The sequence below is a fragment of the Petromyzon marinus genome, chromosome 1 (assembly GCF_048934315.1).
Source record: "Petromyzon marinus isolate PM22_M1 ecotype Great Lakes invasive population chromosome 1, UKy_Petmar_22M1.pri1.0, whole genome shotgun sequence".
NCBI classification, from domain to species: Eukaryota; Metazoa; Chordata; class Hyperoartia; order Petromyzontiformes; family Petromyzontidae; genus Petromyzon; species Petromyzon marinus.
The window spans coordinates 20,229,138-20,243,860 of NC_133667.1; the positions used below are offsets into that span (position 1 = coordinate 20,229,138).

The 14,723-nt window shown below is 42.2% G+C and overlaps 1 protein-coding gene across 1 annotated transcript in view; it reads left to right on the forward strand.

The window, feature by feature from the left end:
• Positions 1–14,723, forward strand: part of LOC116951417 (immunoglobulin superfamily DCC subclass member 4-like) — a 346,431-nt gene that overhangs the window by 308,248 nt on the left and 23,460 nt on the right. The window contains exons 17-18 of the mRNA XM_032970032.2: positions 5,156–5,284; positions 9,552–9,672. Of these exons, the coding sequence (XP_032825923.2) occupies positions 5,156–5,284; positions 9,552–9,672 (250 nt within the window). The remainder of the gene's footprint in view (positions 1–5,155; positions 5,285–9,551; positions 9,673–14,723) is intronic.

A 14,723-nucleotide genomic window follows, 5' to 3' on the forward strand; every position in this document is an offset into this window, starting at 1 on the left:
CACCCTTCCTTCTCCCCTTGTTGTCCTCCCCACTCGTACTAACGCCGCCTTCCCTGTCCCCAACTCCCCATGGTCACCAATCATGAATCCGCTCATCTCATTTCCATCTTCGTTTATTCCACGCATCGTCACCACCACCACCATCGTCACCACCACCGCCGCCACCACCGCCACATATATATCCCATCCACTCATCTCGTTTAATCTCGCCAACCGTCTTGTACCATAGTTCGTTCACTGTACAGCGCCTTCGTTAAGGCGCTATGTAAATGTATGATAAGGTAACGTTTCGTGATGGTACCTATGGGTGCTTGGCATCGCTGGTTGACCGGTTATCATTGCTATAAAAGCGAGTACTGCCACCTTGAACCGGACCTCTCTAATGCACTGCTAACCAGTGCAGCTCCTTCACAAGGTTCGAAGAACTCGCGAGAGGTGGGGGCCAGGCAAACGACGCTGTTTTGGAGACGCTGGAGACATTTTCTAAGGCGATCCTTTACTCCGTACGGCAGAGAGTTGCCGAGAGTCAACGTGTGCGGCAACTCGACTACATGCGATCGTACATGTGACATCCTTGTCCGTGCAATGTCTTACGTGACAATGTGGGTGGATCATCGTTTGCAGTATAGGCCACATAACAGTAATAGTTCGCTCAAGGCCCTAATTATAATATATATTGGGGGGGACACAATATTCAAATATGTCCAAAATGTCCCCCCCAATATATTGCTATAAAAATTGCTATGCTATGGAAATAAAAACAACAATTTGTTATACCTTGGCCACAATATCGGGACGTGTCTTCATATAAATCAATGCGTAGATTTATGTTTATATGATTGTGGTTATGGTTGTACTTTATTAATCCCTAATATCTGCCATTACATACAATGAATCAAGAAATGGTAAAAAAGTAAAAACAGAGCAATGTAATACAATACACTATTTGACATTTTGGTAAAAAAGAAAAATCCATCCCTTGTGTTAGTGAATTTTAAAATATTTTAGGCAGGAAATTAGTTTTCAAATTTAGATATTTTTCTGGGTTGGGACCCCCAGACACACTGGAACATTTGGTCCCCCCCAATGTTGACTTCATGGCTATGGCCTTGAATTCGCTTATATGTTCATACGATTATGATGGAATCTCTTCGTTTTGTGGCCTCTCGTTCCCAGCAGATTGTTTCTTCATCAACAGCAGACATATGGGTATAATGCACACATTGGGATATTTCCATATGACATGAGACAATTACACAATTTTATGGTATTACTACTGGAAGAGGTGTTGCTTTATAAATGGCTATGCAAAAATATAATAATCCAATTTTCATGTTGTATTGAATGCACACACAGATAAATTAATGTCACCTATAGGTTACAGAATTGTACTCTTACTAAGCGTGAACAAAACTTTATTTGTAGTTCAGAACAAGTATTGGAAACGAGAATACATTATTTGGTTCAAACGAGGCAATCACATCTGCTAGCATGAAATCACAATACTGTAGTGTAAAAACTACTGCCATAAGCCTCGCTAGGTAAGCCGAACTTCACGAGTTTGAGTTATGGCCAGGCACATTTTATTTTATGAAAGATTAAAAAAGTAACAAAGTAAATATTGCATTCGCTTTTCATTTGTGTGTGTGTTATTTAATCACACAAGCCTCACTTTTCCAATCTTCAGTTCCCATAACAGGCAACTTGACATTGGGCTGTGGGAAAAATGTAAGATCATGTCCGTGTAGATATTGAAGGTCAATATTAAAAAGGTAAAGGTACAGGCTTGCAATTGCTTGCTCACACCACTGCTGCCAGAAGGGTCTCCACTCGAATGAACTATAAAGAGCCCCTCTATTTAGTTGTTTTGGCCTATGTTTTCTATGCTGGCCAGATGTGTTAGAAGAGGTGGGAAGGCCCACACTTTAACTCGCCACAAGCAACCTGCTAATTGACGATGTGACCATTTATACCACTGGGTTCACAGCAGCGGGAGGATTGAACAAACTTGCCCGTTGTCGTTTCACTTGCTGTGTCGCGGGATCAAACTAGCAGCCTCTGGATTACTAGTTCGTTTTGCGAACTGCCAGTGTCGCTGAAAGTGTATATTCTATTATCATCAACAACAAGAGTAAACCCTCTAATCAATGAAGACCTCTCCAAGCCACCACCATCTCTCGTGGTCTCACAATGCAACACAATAAACACAGCACCTTTTTGACCATAATACACCATCCCTGCTCGCGTTATATCTTGCCCATATATCTTGCCCAAGCCCAATTACTCTTCTTCATAGTTTGGATCATATAATTAACCTCTGTATTCTTCTTTGCAGTCACGAAAGCTTTAAATCGAAATTTAACCTCTGTATGCCCTCTAATTCACGCGTTCCTCCGTTTCTCAATGCAGCTTCAAGCATGCATCTCTCCATTCTTCTTTGCGTACATTTGAGTTATTGTTCCATATGTTTCATTCATGACAATGTTTCTGAATCATATGTTAGGTATATTCCTTCCGATATTAGAAAGCCACTGGGACAATGCACTTTTAAATCGAGATCAAACACGAATTGATTTAGAACTGCTCTTTGTGTTTAGTTTGTTGTCCTTCCCTCACACCTCCAATTAGCACGGTTGGCTATGTACGGTGCAAAAGAAGCTCAACATACATACATACGTCATAGCAGATAGTACATGCTGATTAAAAACTTTATTTTGTTCAGACACACTGGTATGTTCATTATCAACTTCAGCATTCCAAGAGCACCCCGACATGCTCCCGTCCAAAATCTCGACTTAAAGCTTTCGTGACTGCAGGAATTCATATTCTTTGGGTCTTTCGGTAAAGTCATGTAGATAGGTTCAAAGAAAATAACAAAAATAACATTTGTTTATTTTCTTTGAACCTATCTACGTGACTTTACCGAAAAGAAACAAATGTTATTTTTGTTATTTTCTTTGAACCTATCTACGTGACTTTACCGAAAGACCCAAAGAATATGCTCCCGTCCACCTCTTCATCTAATCTTTATTGCTCCTGGTCACCCTTCAGCAGCTGTGCCAAGTACACTCACTCTGTGCTGTGTTTCACAGTTGGGTCCCTCTGAAAGATGTATACAATTATTTCGCGAACTTGTATTCGACCTCTGTTTTCCTCTTTGTATCTCGAGTCAAACTGTTCAGCCTTCATTTAATTAAGTTATTTTGCCATTTCCCGCAGTGTATTTACATAAACATCACAGCCAAAGCAGGTGATCTGATGAACTGCCAAGTAAATACAGTAAAACCCTTAATAGTGAGGCCATGGCTAGCCGTATTTCACATTAATCCAGATCGAGGTCGATAATTATTATAATAATTCAATGCAGCCTTCCCGCGCCACTGTAATGCACGCACATGCGGTATTTCCCATGCCATCCCGTAGCTCTGTACACCTCCAATGTATCCCTGTGTAGTGCCCAGTGTTTAAGTTTGGCGCCAACAGATGAACAAGACACAATCAGTGGGCAATGAAATAGAACCCTCCTTAAAAAGTCCACCGCCTGTTTGCAACGGGGCGCAGGAGGGCAACGTCGTCTCACTCTCCCTCATAAGAGAGAAATGTGATTGCAATCCACTATATAATTGCTCTTTCACAGCGGTGGGAGCGATACTCCAGCTTGTCTCCTTCTCAGGAACCTACGATTCGCACGTTTTGGCTATGTCCGGGTACAAAAGAACTTCAACATACATACACGCGTACCGGAACGAGCCGCACAGACCCTCCGCTGGGTTTGTCTCACGACTTCTGACGAGGGACCATTCACTGCTTCACGTGGCCTCAAAGTGTTCCTAGGTTGGAACAAACGCCATGTGTATCTGTGTGAGTGTGTGTAGCATGCACACTTTATGAATCACAGATATATGTGAGGTATGCAATTTTGACAAAAAAAAGTATGGAAAGGAAAAAGTATTTAGGTATGAGTAAATAGGAAAATCTTGAGCCACAGGAGCAGGGATGGCTGGAAGGGAATCCTCGACCACGGGTGCGGCACCAGAACGAGTGACGTCCCATTGGACGCCGATTGTTGACAGGTCTTTTGAAAGAAGGTCCTGGGTGCCGGAGCGGGGACCAGGTGAAGGCAATTAGAGAGATGAAAGGGCAGAAAAAGGTTGGGCAAGTCTGTGGGTTGTTGTGTTCACAATAATAAAAGCCCCTTTGTCAAGTCACTAATTGGTTGAAGGCCTTCCCACGCCGTATGAGCCACGGGGATTGCTTGAATATACTTCATCATGCCGATCAGCGTGGGTTGGTGAAGGGTGTCCAGGACATGTTCAGATCTCATTCGCCACTGATATTAGCTGTGGCTTGGAAATTAACTAAAATCACCGGACTCGTAGTGTAGTGCACTTGCCACTGCACTGTTCCTACACCCATGCGATAGGTTCTACATTCCCTTTTCTGCCTGACAGGTTTTTTTACAACTCTTCCAGTTGTAAAACTCGGTCAGTGTGACTTCATATTTCATCCCTAATGTATTATGAATATCGATCGCACAGCTAAAACACAGTGTTAATACAATTGAGAGTGCATTTAGTGCATTATCCAGTAACAATGGGGATCATTCAACTTCATGAACATATTCTAAAACGTATACAATTCATACTGTACCCATAACTATTCCCCTACAGAAAGCGTGCATTAAGCTGATCACAATTTCTTCACAGATCAGATGTTTTTATGCTTGCTAGAGTGTTGCGAATGCTGAATAAACTGTTGATCTGTTCAGCATTAGCAGATGCGTCTTTGTGTGTGCCTTTGCGACTTCACAAGAGCTTAAAGCACAAATAGTCTAATCCTGAAATTACTGTAGAGCTATCACTACCAATTTGAAACAAATCATGGTTAGCATTGTCTGTATATATTGTACCCAATCCAATGCATAGCTGTGCGTGTATGATTTGGCAATTGCTTATTTTAAGAAAAATGACACTTTCTGCAAATGTACAAATTCGGGCAGTTAACGGTGGGTGAAATAAAATCATTCGTTATTTTCTTTGTCTACCATTCCTTATGTGGACAGACACCATAAATCAGCCACATATGATTTGCTCCCTGATGCCGCAATGCTGCCGAGTCTGCAGGCCCACGCTGTCTCTTCTGTCTTTGCATGCAGGGAGCGTTCTCAGGGCGGAGGTGAAGGGGCTGCAGGGCGCTATGCGTTACTTCTTCAGGCTGGGCGCACGCACCGTCGTGGGGGGCGGGCCCTACTCGCCCGTGCAGGAGGTGAACACTCCCCCCACGGGTAAGTCGGCCGTCTGCACGCACAATGTGACGCACCGTTGCTCAAGGCTGTCACGTTTCTGGGAGGCTCCAACCGACACTCGCGCTGAACTGGCAGCTCCTACTTTGGAACGGTAAGCCCCACCTACTTTTACGTTAACCACGCCCACAAAACCACTGGCTCCGCCTGCACAGAAAACAGACTCGTTCTTCCTAAAGTTGGCCGCACAATTATGCTCGTCGGCCCCGCACACTTCTCTGCCAACCCCTCCCAGTACCCGGGTACCCCCCTGCCCCACCACGCCAACCACCCCACCCCTTTCCAGGTATCATGGGTTGAACAAGAGGCCAGACATTTTTCAATGTCTGGGAGGTGTCCTTGATTGACCGACCATGTTCCCAAGGCTCCTCCCTGCAGTTCCATGAGCTCGGCCTGCACACAGGGACGTGCAAACAACGCACATGCATTTCAGCGGGTTGCACTGTGGTGTGTGTGTGTGTGCCAGGCCCACATTTAAAAAAAAGTGTATCTGGCTCAAAAATGTGCAACCGGGGCAAAAATCCCAATTTTCACAAAAAGCTTCAGGACACTGAGACATCCTTTCTGAAACCCAGACTGTCTGGGGGAAAGCAGGAGGTTTGGTGACCTTAACCATCACTTCACCACTACCGATGACATGAATAAGCTTTTGGTTCTCTACTGCTAAGAGTTTATCTCGGAGTGCGATTACAAGTTTATATGAACTCACCACCTCTGATAAGCGCTGTTGGCTATGTACGGTGCGAAATAAATTAAACATACATACAAAGATTCATCAACAACAATGCTTCATAGTGGTGTATTGATTCACCACAACCCTCTACACTGGTGATTCAATTAATTATTGTGAGTTTGGTCTTCGATTCAATATTAAGAATGGGCTCTTCTTTGTTTTACTTTTACAATCTTGGTTCTTTATTAAAGTAAAATAAAAAAGGTGGACCAGAGACATTCATAGTCAGCTGCTCCTGGATAAGTGGCAGTGAATTCCAGAATAAGTTTTTCCACACCACGTGTGGCAATAGAGGCATCATATTTACATCCATTGTGTTGAGAAACTCAAGGTTAGTTTATTTGATGGACACATCATGAATCACTAACGTGAGGAAAATTGTGAGTTGGCTTCTGTGAGCAAAGTGACGATCTCAGTTGTATGGCATGTAGAAGAAATCACCGTGGTGATTTAGAACATATACGCAATGCGATAACACTGCAATTCCTATATATATCTAAGTCATTTTCTGGACAAATGAGCATTTAGGCAATGTTCATATCCTGTTTACATCTCTGAGTCAGTGTTGGAAATTTCACATTCCTATGGCGGGGTCGAGTCTATCCATAGGAGAACAACCACTGCTGACTTCCCCACGAAGTTAGATATATATATTTTATCAACCTTTAAATTGTCAGCCACTCGCCCTACCGCTGAGCCACCTGGCCAGGTTATCAAAGAATAGGAGTGGAAATTTGAGACATGCCATGCTGTTTGACCAGGACAACACGAGATCACACGTCTCCAGTTTCAGTAGCAACCATTCATGATGCCACAATTTAATTGGTCAGTCACCACCCCACGTTTCCACAGTTGGAAATAGGAAGAAAAAAAACCTCGCGGAGAAATACGTTTTCTACCGAAATTGAAGGGATATGTTCCGTGAACCATTGGTAAAGATTAAAGTGTTGGGACGTCAATACACCCAGAACATTGCAGGTTCAAAAGGAATACAATATGTAGAAAATTTCACCTTCTATTGCCTTCTGTCACGCCACAGACTTTTCAATCATTCCTAATCTGAAATGCTTTTGGAAGACATTTAATGCCAGTCTTGAGACATAGGGTTGTTTATTGATCTTTCAAAAAAGTCAAGTCAAGGTGATTTTTTTTGATCAAATGAGGATTGAGGAAGTGCCTTGGTTTACAGCCCTAAGCCAGTTGTCAAATTCCATATTCCTACGACAGGGGAAAGTTAATTCATGACCACCCATTTTGTCTTCCCCACAGTGTAACACTAATTTTATTGATCCCAGAGGGATGATAGGCTGGGTCAACCCCTCACCAGGTCGTTTAACTCGCAACCTACCGATTGTGAGCCACTCGCTCTGCTGCTGAGCCACCTGGTCGGTTTATCGTTGTTCACGCCGAATGCTCAATAAGTCACTGCAGATTTTTGGATGTCTCACGTTTGGAGCTGAGCAATGCGAGGGTTGTCAACAGGCGTCATGAGACTGACGAGTTGGCAGCATGAGACCAGCGTGGCGTAACGGGATAGGTGGTACAATGTATTTATAAATGTGTGATGTGTGTCTGTATCAGCGGTAGTGTAATTTATGTTGTTAAACACACGTTCAAATGGCAGATGGAGGAGTGGTAATAACGTGTGCTTCATAGCAAGAAGTCCCTGGGTTTGATTCCCGACTCAGGCGACTTTCTGTGTGGTGTTTGTATGTTCTCGCTGATCTGCAGGGGATTCCTCCGGGATCTAAGGTTTGTTGATAAGAGCAGGAAAAACACGTAAAATGTAACTGGTATTGGCCAAACATTCCAATGCTGAACAATTACCTGCAAATTACTCAATTGGACTTACACATCGCAACATTACCCATGACTGCGAACAGTCGGTAGGATCCTCCTGAACAAGAGTGTCAAGACGGAATGAGGCTCTCCCGGGTAAACAAACATAATGAATAATAAAACAATGAATGCATGAAATACACAGCGTGTCCATTACATTGAGTCTGGAATTTGCACGAGGACAATGGAACTGCACGCACAAGCAGTTTATTACGTGAATATTTTATTCCACGAGTGTCATCCCTCTGAACCTCTCCGGATGCGCCATCGTGTTGGCAACACACATCAAATGAAGATTTATGAGGAGCGGTAGTGTACTCGGCCTCAAATGAGTTCCTTTTGTGGTTTGGGAAATATCGCCACGAGGGAGACAAAGGCGGCCGGGCGTGGTGCTGGCAACCCACCCCCTCGTGTGCCCGTTCCGGCCTTCATGAGTGCTCGTTAACAGCACTTGCCCCAACAGTCTGTTAAGGCTATACGTGGCATGTTTGTGTTTGTCTTTGTAATCATAAGCACACTATAGTATGCTGGGCACAGCTCAGGGCTTAAACCGGCCTCACCCAGGGCTGGGATTTATGCGCTGCCATCACAACGCTCACGGCAATAACTTCGTGCATAACTTGTGTTTCAGGAATCAGAGCTTTGCACAGCAGAAACATGTGCGCCACATATTCTGTGGCGTGAAAGACGTTGAAAACCGCTGGATGAAACCAGAACAATGTTCTTGATGTAAAGTTGTCAATGTAAACTTTTTTTTTCGGCCGCTATTTGCTTTCGATACAAAAAAAACAACCGCATCCTTATTCGTCTGGTTGTCAAGGGAAATAATGTGGATGGTTAAAATGCTTAAAGTTACGTTATCTAAAACTTCGTGAATTAACTTACCCTCTTTAATTCGTAGCCCCCTTTTCATTCCGCAACTGGTTGAAGGCCTCGCTGGACCGTGTCAATCAGTGGAGTTTGTTTTCTGGTTAGGGTAATTTTTGGAAGGGTAAGATTTTCCATGTTCCACTGATATTAGTTGTGGGTTAGAATGTGATGCATAGTGCAATGTGCTAACCACTCTCACAAAAACTTTAAGTGCACCTTAAAATGCTGTGGAACATGCTGCTGCAATACATTTTGGTTTGTTGCATACAGACTGGCTTTTAAAGCATTTGTAGTCAACACGAATAAGTGAGCCACAATACACATGCGGGTGAAATATTCTGCACATATAAATATTGTACAAACAACTGCTCGTCAAACCAAATCAGCGTTTGTATCCGTGCGCTTCTTATAGTGCAAAGCTATCACGAAGGCGCTTTCACGAAGATGAGTAAAGTCTGCTGCTACGTGGTTTGACCCAGTTGGGCAGTTTGCGAGAAATGCTCAAATTTGGCAAATTTGGAGCAGTGACGCCCACACACGTGGCTGACCTTTTTTTCGATTAACATCACAGGATCCTTAACGTCCACTGTGAAGCAGATGGCATGCATATTTATTGTATTTCATACACCCCTCAGTATTAACCAGGGCGGCCGCTGGGCTTAAACCACGAACCTGTGCAAACAAGCGACACACGAGCTCCTCCGTGTCAGCACCCCCACAAACCTCACTGAAAAGAAACACACAAATCACGAAACACTACAAAAGACGTTTGATTCTGGCTTTTAATCATCGACGCTTGTTTCACAGGCATGTTCTCAAGCACCAGCTTGCACCTGTTGGTGGGCGTGATGGCCGGGGTGTGTGTGACACTGGGCGGCTCCGTTGTCTGTGGCATACGCCTTCTCCACCATCACAAAGCACGGCAAAGGTACCTCCAGGGCTGCCGCTCTTAAGCAGGAATGCTGTAAAAAATATTACATGCTCCGTTGTACTCAATAAATCAATGTTCTCTAACGAGATGAAACACATATTCTTTGGGTCTTTCGGTAAAGTCACGTAGATAGAACAATAAAATAATAATAAAAATCACGACGTTTCGATCGTAACACAAGCAATTGTCATCAAGCTTGTGTTTGCGATCGAAACGTCGTGATTTTTTAATTATTATTATTTTATTTTTCTATCTACGTGACTTTACCGAAAGACCCAAAGAATATGAATTCCTGCAGTCACGAAAGCTTTAAGTCGAGATGAAACACACTTAGATTTCTTGATGCTTTTGGAAGGAAATATAAATTTGTTTCCATTATCTTTGTTCTGAAATTGTAAATGTACTGCCTGGTTTAAACGCTTACATGGAATGGCTTGATCGTTTAAATGACATTATAGTCGTTAATGATACTACTTTACAGTAGCCAGCATTCAATGGCAATTCCCCCACATAAATGACAAGGAAGTCTGGTAGAAATCTCACCATTGTCTTAAAGCATACTGTTCAACCAATGAAAATCCCAAACACCTGCTAGATAATGTTACATGTTTTCGACGACGATTTACTGTGGTACAAATAGGACTTTTACTGTGATCGTTAAATAAAGCTTCTGTGATTTATAAAAACGCTGGTTTGACTTGTACGATATTCATGGGGGGGAGAGGAGGGGTTCCAGACTCTGTGCTCAGCGCGTATTACAGTAAACCATTACTGAAGCGTAATTTAATCAACCATACACATGATTAACTGGTTAATTTATTTTTAAACGTGGGGATTAAGTTGTACTTACATTTTTTGTAATTGATGCCGAATCATCCCCCGCACTCAGTCCGTTTGTTCCAGGACCTTTCCCCACTTTCCTCCTCCCCCTTTACTCCACCGCTGTACTAATTGATTATATTTTTTATGACGTTGATGAACTACCAAAATGGCTTGTTTGTAATAAAGGTTTGTCCGCTTAATGAGGTTCAATTTGCAGTGTACTGATTTTGATTTGTAATTACCATACCTTTGTAAAAATAAATAGGTTCAAGCACAATTGAGAATGAATTACTTGAAGAACAACAACTTATTGTATCAATATTAGCAACACACCTTACAAATAGCATAGTTACACGTGCATTACAAAATGTTAATGTGCCATATACATCACACCATGTTTACATCGAAATTCTAAAGATATATTAGGGCGAGCCAGCATTAATGCCTCTTAACGCAGGCAATTACTTGACTGTCACTCAAGTATGTATGTATGTTGAACTTCTTTCGCACCATACATAGCCAAGCGTGCTAATCGGAGGTGGATAAGAATATTTGAAAACTTGCTTGCAATCGATCATACTTTCAAAGCCAATATCTTAATTATTTTCCCCAATATGTTTTGACTTTCCCAGTTTTATAAAATTTGTACTTTTGACATCATGCTAGGCAACAATATTTCCATTTGTATTCTTTGGGTCTTTCGGTAAAGTCACGTAGATAGGTTCCACCTAATGACGGTCGCTTATGTTGCGTAGTTTTTTTGTTTATCTTATTTTTCAACCTATCCACGTGACCTTACAAAAAGACCCAAAGAATATGATTTCCTGCAGTCACGAAAGCTTTAAGTCGATGTTTCCATTCACCACTCCCACAGAGTAGTGCATCACCCTTTGTGTTACAACATCGCCCAGCACAGGAGATAAACACAGATATTCTTTTGAGAGCAGAGAGCCCTTCAAGTGACCTTTTTTATCCACACGTTAGAGGGTGCATGTTCCCACATGCCCTGCTAAAGTGAAATGTTAATCGGATGGCAGCCAAACCAATACATTTTTATGTATTTGCAGAGCAGCAATTCAGCTGGTATGTCAGTGAAAAATGTGACGGTTGTTGTGTGCATTCATTGGTGACCAGATGGGACTCACTACACACGAGAACAGCATTTATAATCACAGGTGCTTTCCCAGATTCAAACTCAGGTTCTCAGTGGTGCCAATTCAAGACTCTGGTGACCTGTTTATTTTTCATTATTTAAATTTTCCGACACAGATGGCACAAGAATACAGCTATGCACACCAGCCTGAGACTCTTCAGACCTAATCCACAAATTAAAGAGGGGTGAAGGGGGGGGGGTCTGGCAAAATGTGGACCCAAAAAACAGAGCCATTCCTCCTCACTATGTGGAAAGAGTCCTCTCTCATCAGAATAGCTCTGCAATGTGTGGAACAATTCCACACAGCACCAGCACACTGATACTTGGCAATATTCCCACACTCCTGTCCCCTCACATACTGGGCACATCTGCTGAGCAAACATAAATCATATCATAATCTCATCATAAGTTTGGCATAATGTGTTTCGTGTAAAACTTTCCATCGAGATACGTCCTGGCCAACTCATGCATTACACACCAATACTCTCTTTTTGCCGTGAACATCTTTGAGTCATACATTCTATGCCTGTCTGCAATTCTTCCAGATAAGCTTCGGTAAATTGAGTTTTAATAGAATTGTATCCGATAATTCGTGACATCCACATATTGGTGATGTTGTCTCTTTAATTATTCTGTCGTATTTCTTGTTACCTTTTAGGCCGCTTTATTTGACCACGTTCTACAGCTTTTTGGTTTTATTTGGTTTCGTTTTTTTTCTCGAGTGGAAAGCTTTACGATACGCTTTATTGTATTTGTACTGACGTCTTTTTTGACTTCATAGGATCTCAAGTGGTTCTAAACATAACGTGATGATTATTGATATAACTTTAACTCAAGCAACACACTTGCTGTGCTTGGATCATGTGTTGGAGAAAACAGACTCTCTTCCAACTATTGGCATGACCATTCCAATAAATGAAACTATTAAAAATAATTTTAATTTTTACCAGGTACGGCCAATTGAGCTATAAAGCTCTATTTGAGAAGCGACCTGGCCACAAATGATAGCTCAATTAAGTGGCTTATCACGTGGATATGTATTGCTGCCAAATACTCTAAACACTTGTTGATTCTAAATATAAAGTTTCATATTACATACAAATGTAAAACGAAACTTACTCGTTAAATTGATATCGATAAATTAATTATATGAGCACATTCATTGTCTATATGACAGGTATATACCGAAGCAATTGTACAATCATTATGCATATTGACTCACAAACTCAAGTAATATATGCACACATGCATGCATGCACACACAGACAAATAAAAATGAGAAATATTCTGCATATGCATTGGGTTTAAATGATCACTAAGGAGAGCATGTTCAATATAGAAAAAGGAAAACTACTGAAAAAAATATTTTAACCAAACTAAAAAAATATAAATTTAAATTTACCAAGTAAGGCCCATTGAGCTTCATAGCTCCTGTTGAGAAGTGACCTGGCCAGAAATGATAGCTCAACAAAGTGGCTTATCATGTGGAAATGTGTAGCAGCCAAATACTCTAAACGCATGTTTCTAAATGTGGAGGGAAAAGCCGGAGGGACCTGGAGAAAAATCCACGTGACCGCAGGGAGAACATACAAACTCCAAATATACAGGCGTCTGGGTTTGGCTCGAACTCACAACCTCCTGTATACCACGCGAGGCATTTAATATCTCACCACCGTGGCGCCCAATGATATTGGGAATAACTGAGCAAAGTTTATTCTTCAAGCATACAAATGATTTCCATTATAAATAGAAGTAACTTCTATTTTGACATTTCACCTGTTGGAAACCTGCGTGGGGCTAGCACGGAGTTGTGACGGAATTAATGATGATCAAATGTTTACAAATAAACGGGGCTAAGTTTGTGCTCAGTATGGTGTGTGCAGATAAGATGTGGCAAGCCTTTCACACACAATGCATATGCATACATTTTGTGGGGTTCTCACCAATTAGCAGTGATATCCTGGCAAAAATATTGCATTGCCTTGCCGTTGATACGAACTATTTTCTGTGCAGGTGGATTGAGTTTTACACCTGGTACAGAGTTTTTGCTGGTGAAAGAGTAAGACATTTGATTTATATGCTCCTCAACATAACTGTTGGTGTGAAACTTATATAAATCCACACATTTAGAAAGAACAGCCATGTTTTTATAGTGCACAGAAATCGAGCCCCGGTCACTGGGTCCATAGTGCAGTGTGCTAATCACGGCACTACCACTACTGTCAGTGGTAAGCGATGTGATTGATATCTGAAGAGGTCTTGGAACTCCCTTCACTTACCCACATCAATCACTGCGGTGAATATTGCACAAACATCCCACATGACTGACATGCTGGGGAGGCCTCCATCCTGTAGTGAATTGTCAGAGGGCTGAAAATTAGTTTTCATCATTGTTATTTCTGAAGCGCATCCCATCATCTAAATGGCTATTCTTTATTAATCGAGCAACCATTTGCCACAGTCAGCACTCACGCTGAATACATTGATGCCACCACTCAACTACACGGGCCACATGGTACCCCGGCATGTTCAAATCTTTTGAATACAGAGTTGTTGGTGATGCACCTATAAACTCTACTTGAGGTTGCACACCATTTCAGTTGTCACAACCCTGAAGTGTTGTTTGCGGAAATCCGTCTTTTTTCACGTACAAATGTCAATCCACTGCTGAACGAAGGCTTCCCCATACTGTATCGGTAATGGGGATTGTTTGACCATATTTCACCACACTTCTAAGTGCAGGTTCGTGAAAGGGGTTCAGAGGTCTGTTTTTCAGATATCACTCACCACTGACAATAGCCGCAGTCGGTAATGGAACTCGGGTGACGCAGATCGGTGTGCTAACCACTGCGTCACTACTCCCCACCCAGGAGGAGACCCAGTTGCTCTGACTTAATTTACAGCTGCACTCCACAGGACGGGCATGCGGAGATCGGAGAATGTGCCCTCGTCACATCTCGTCTTGAGCATGTCCAGGTCATGTTCAAAGAATAATAGCAATAACTTACAGTCTGTTGTCAGTTGACTGCTTTATATCATGTTAGTCATGGGATTTTTGTTTTACTGTACCATA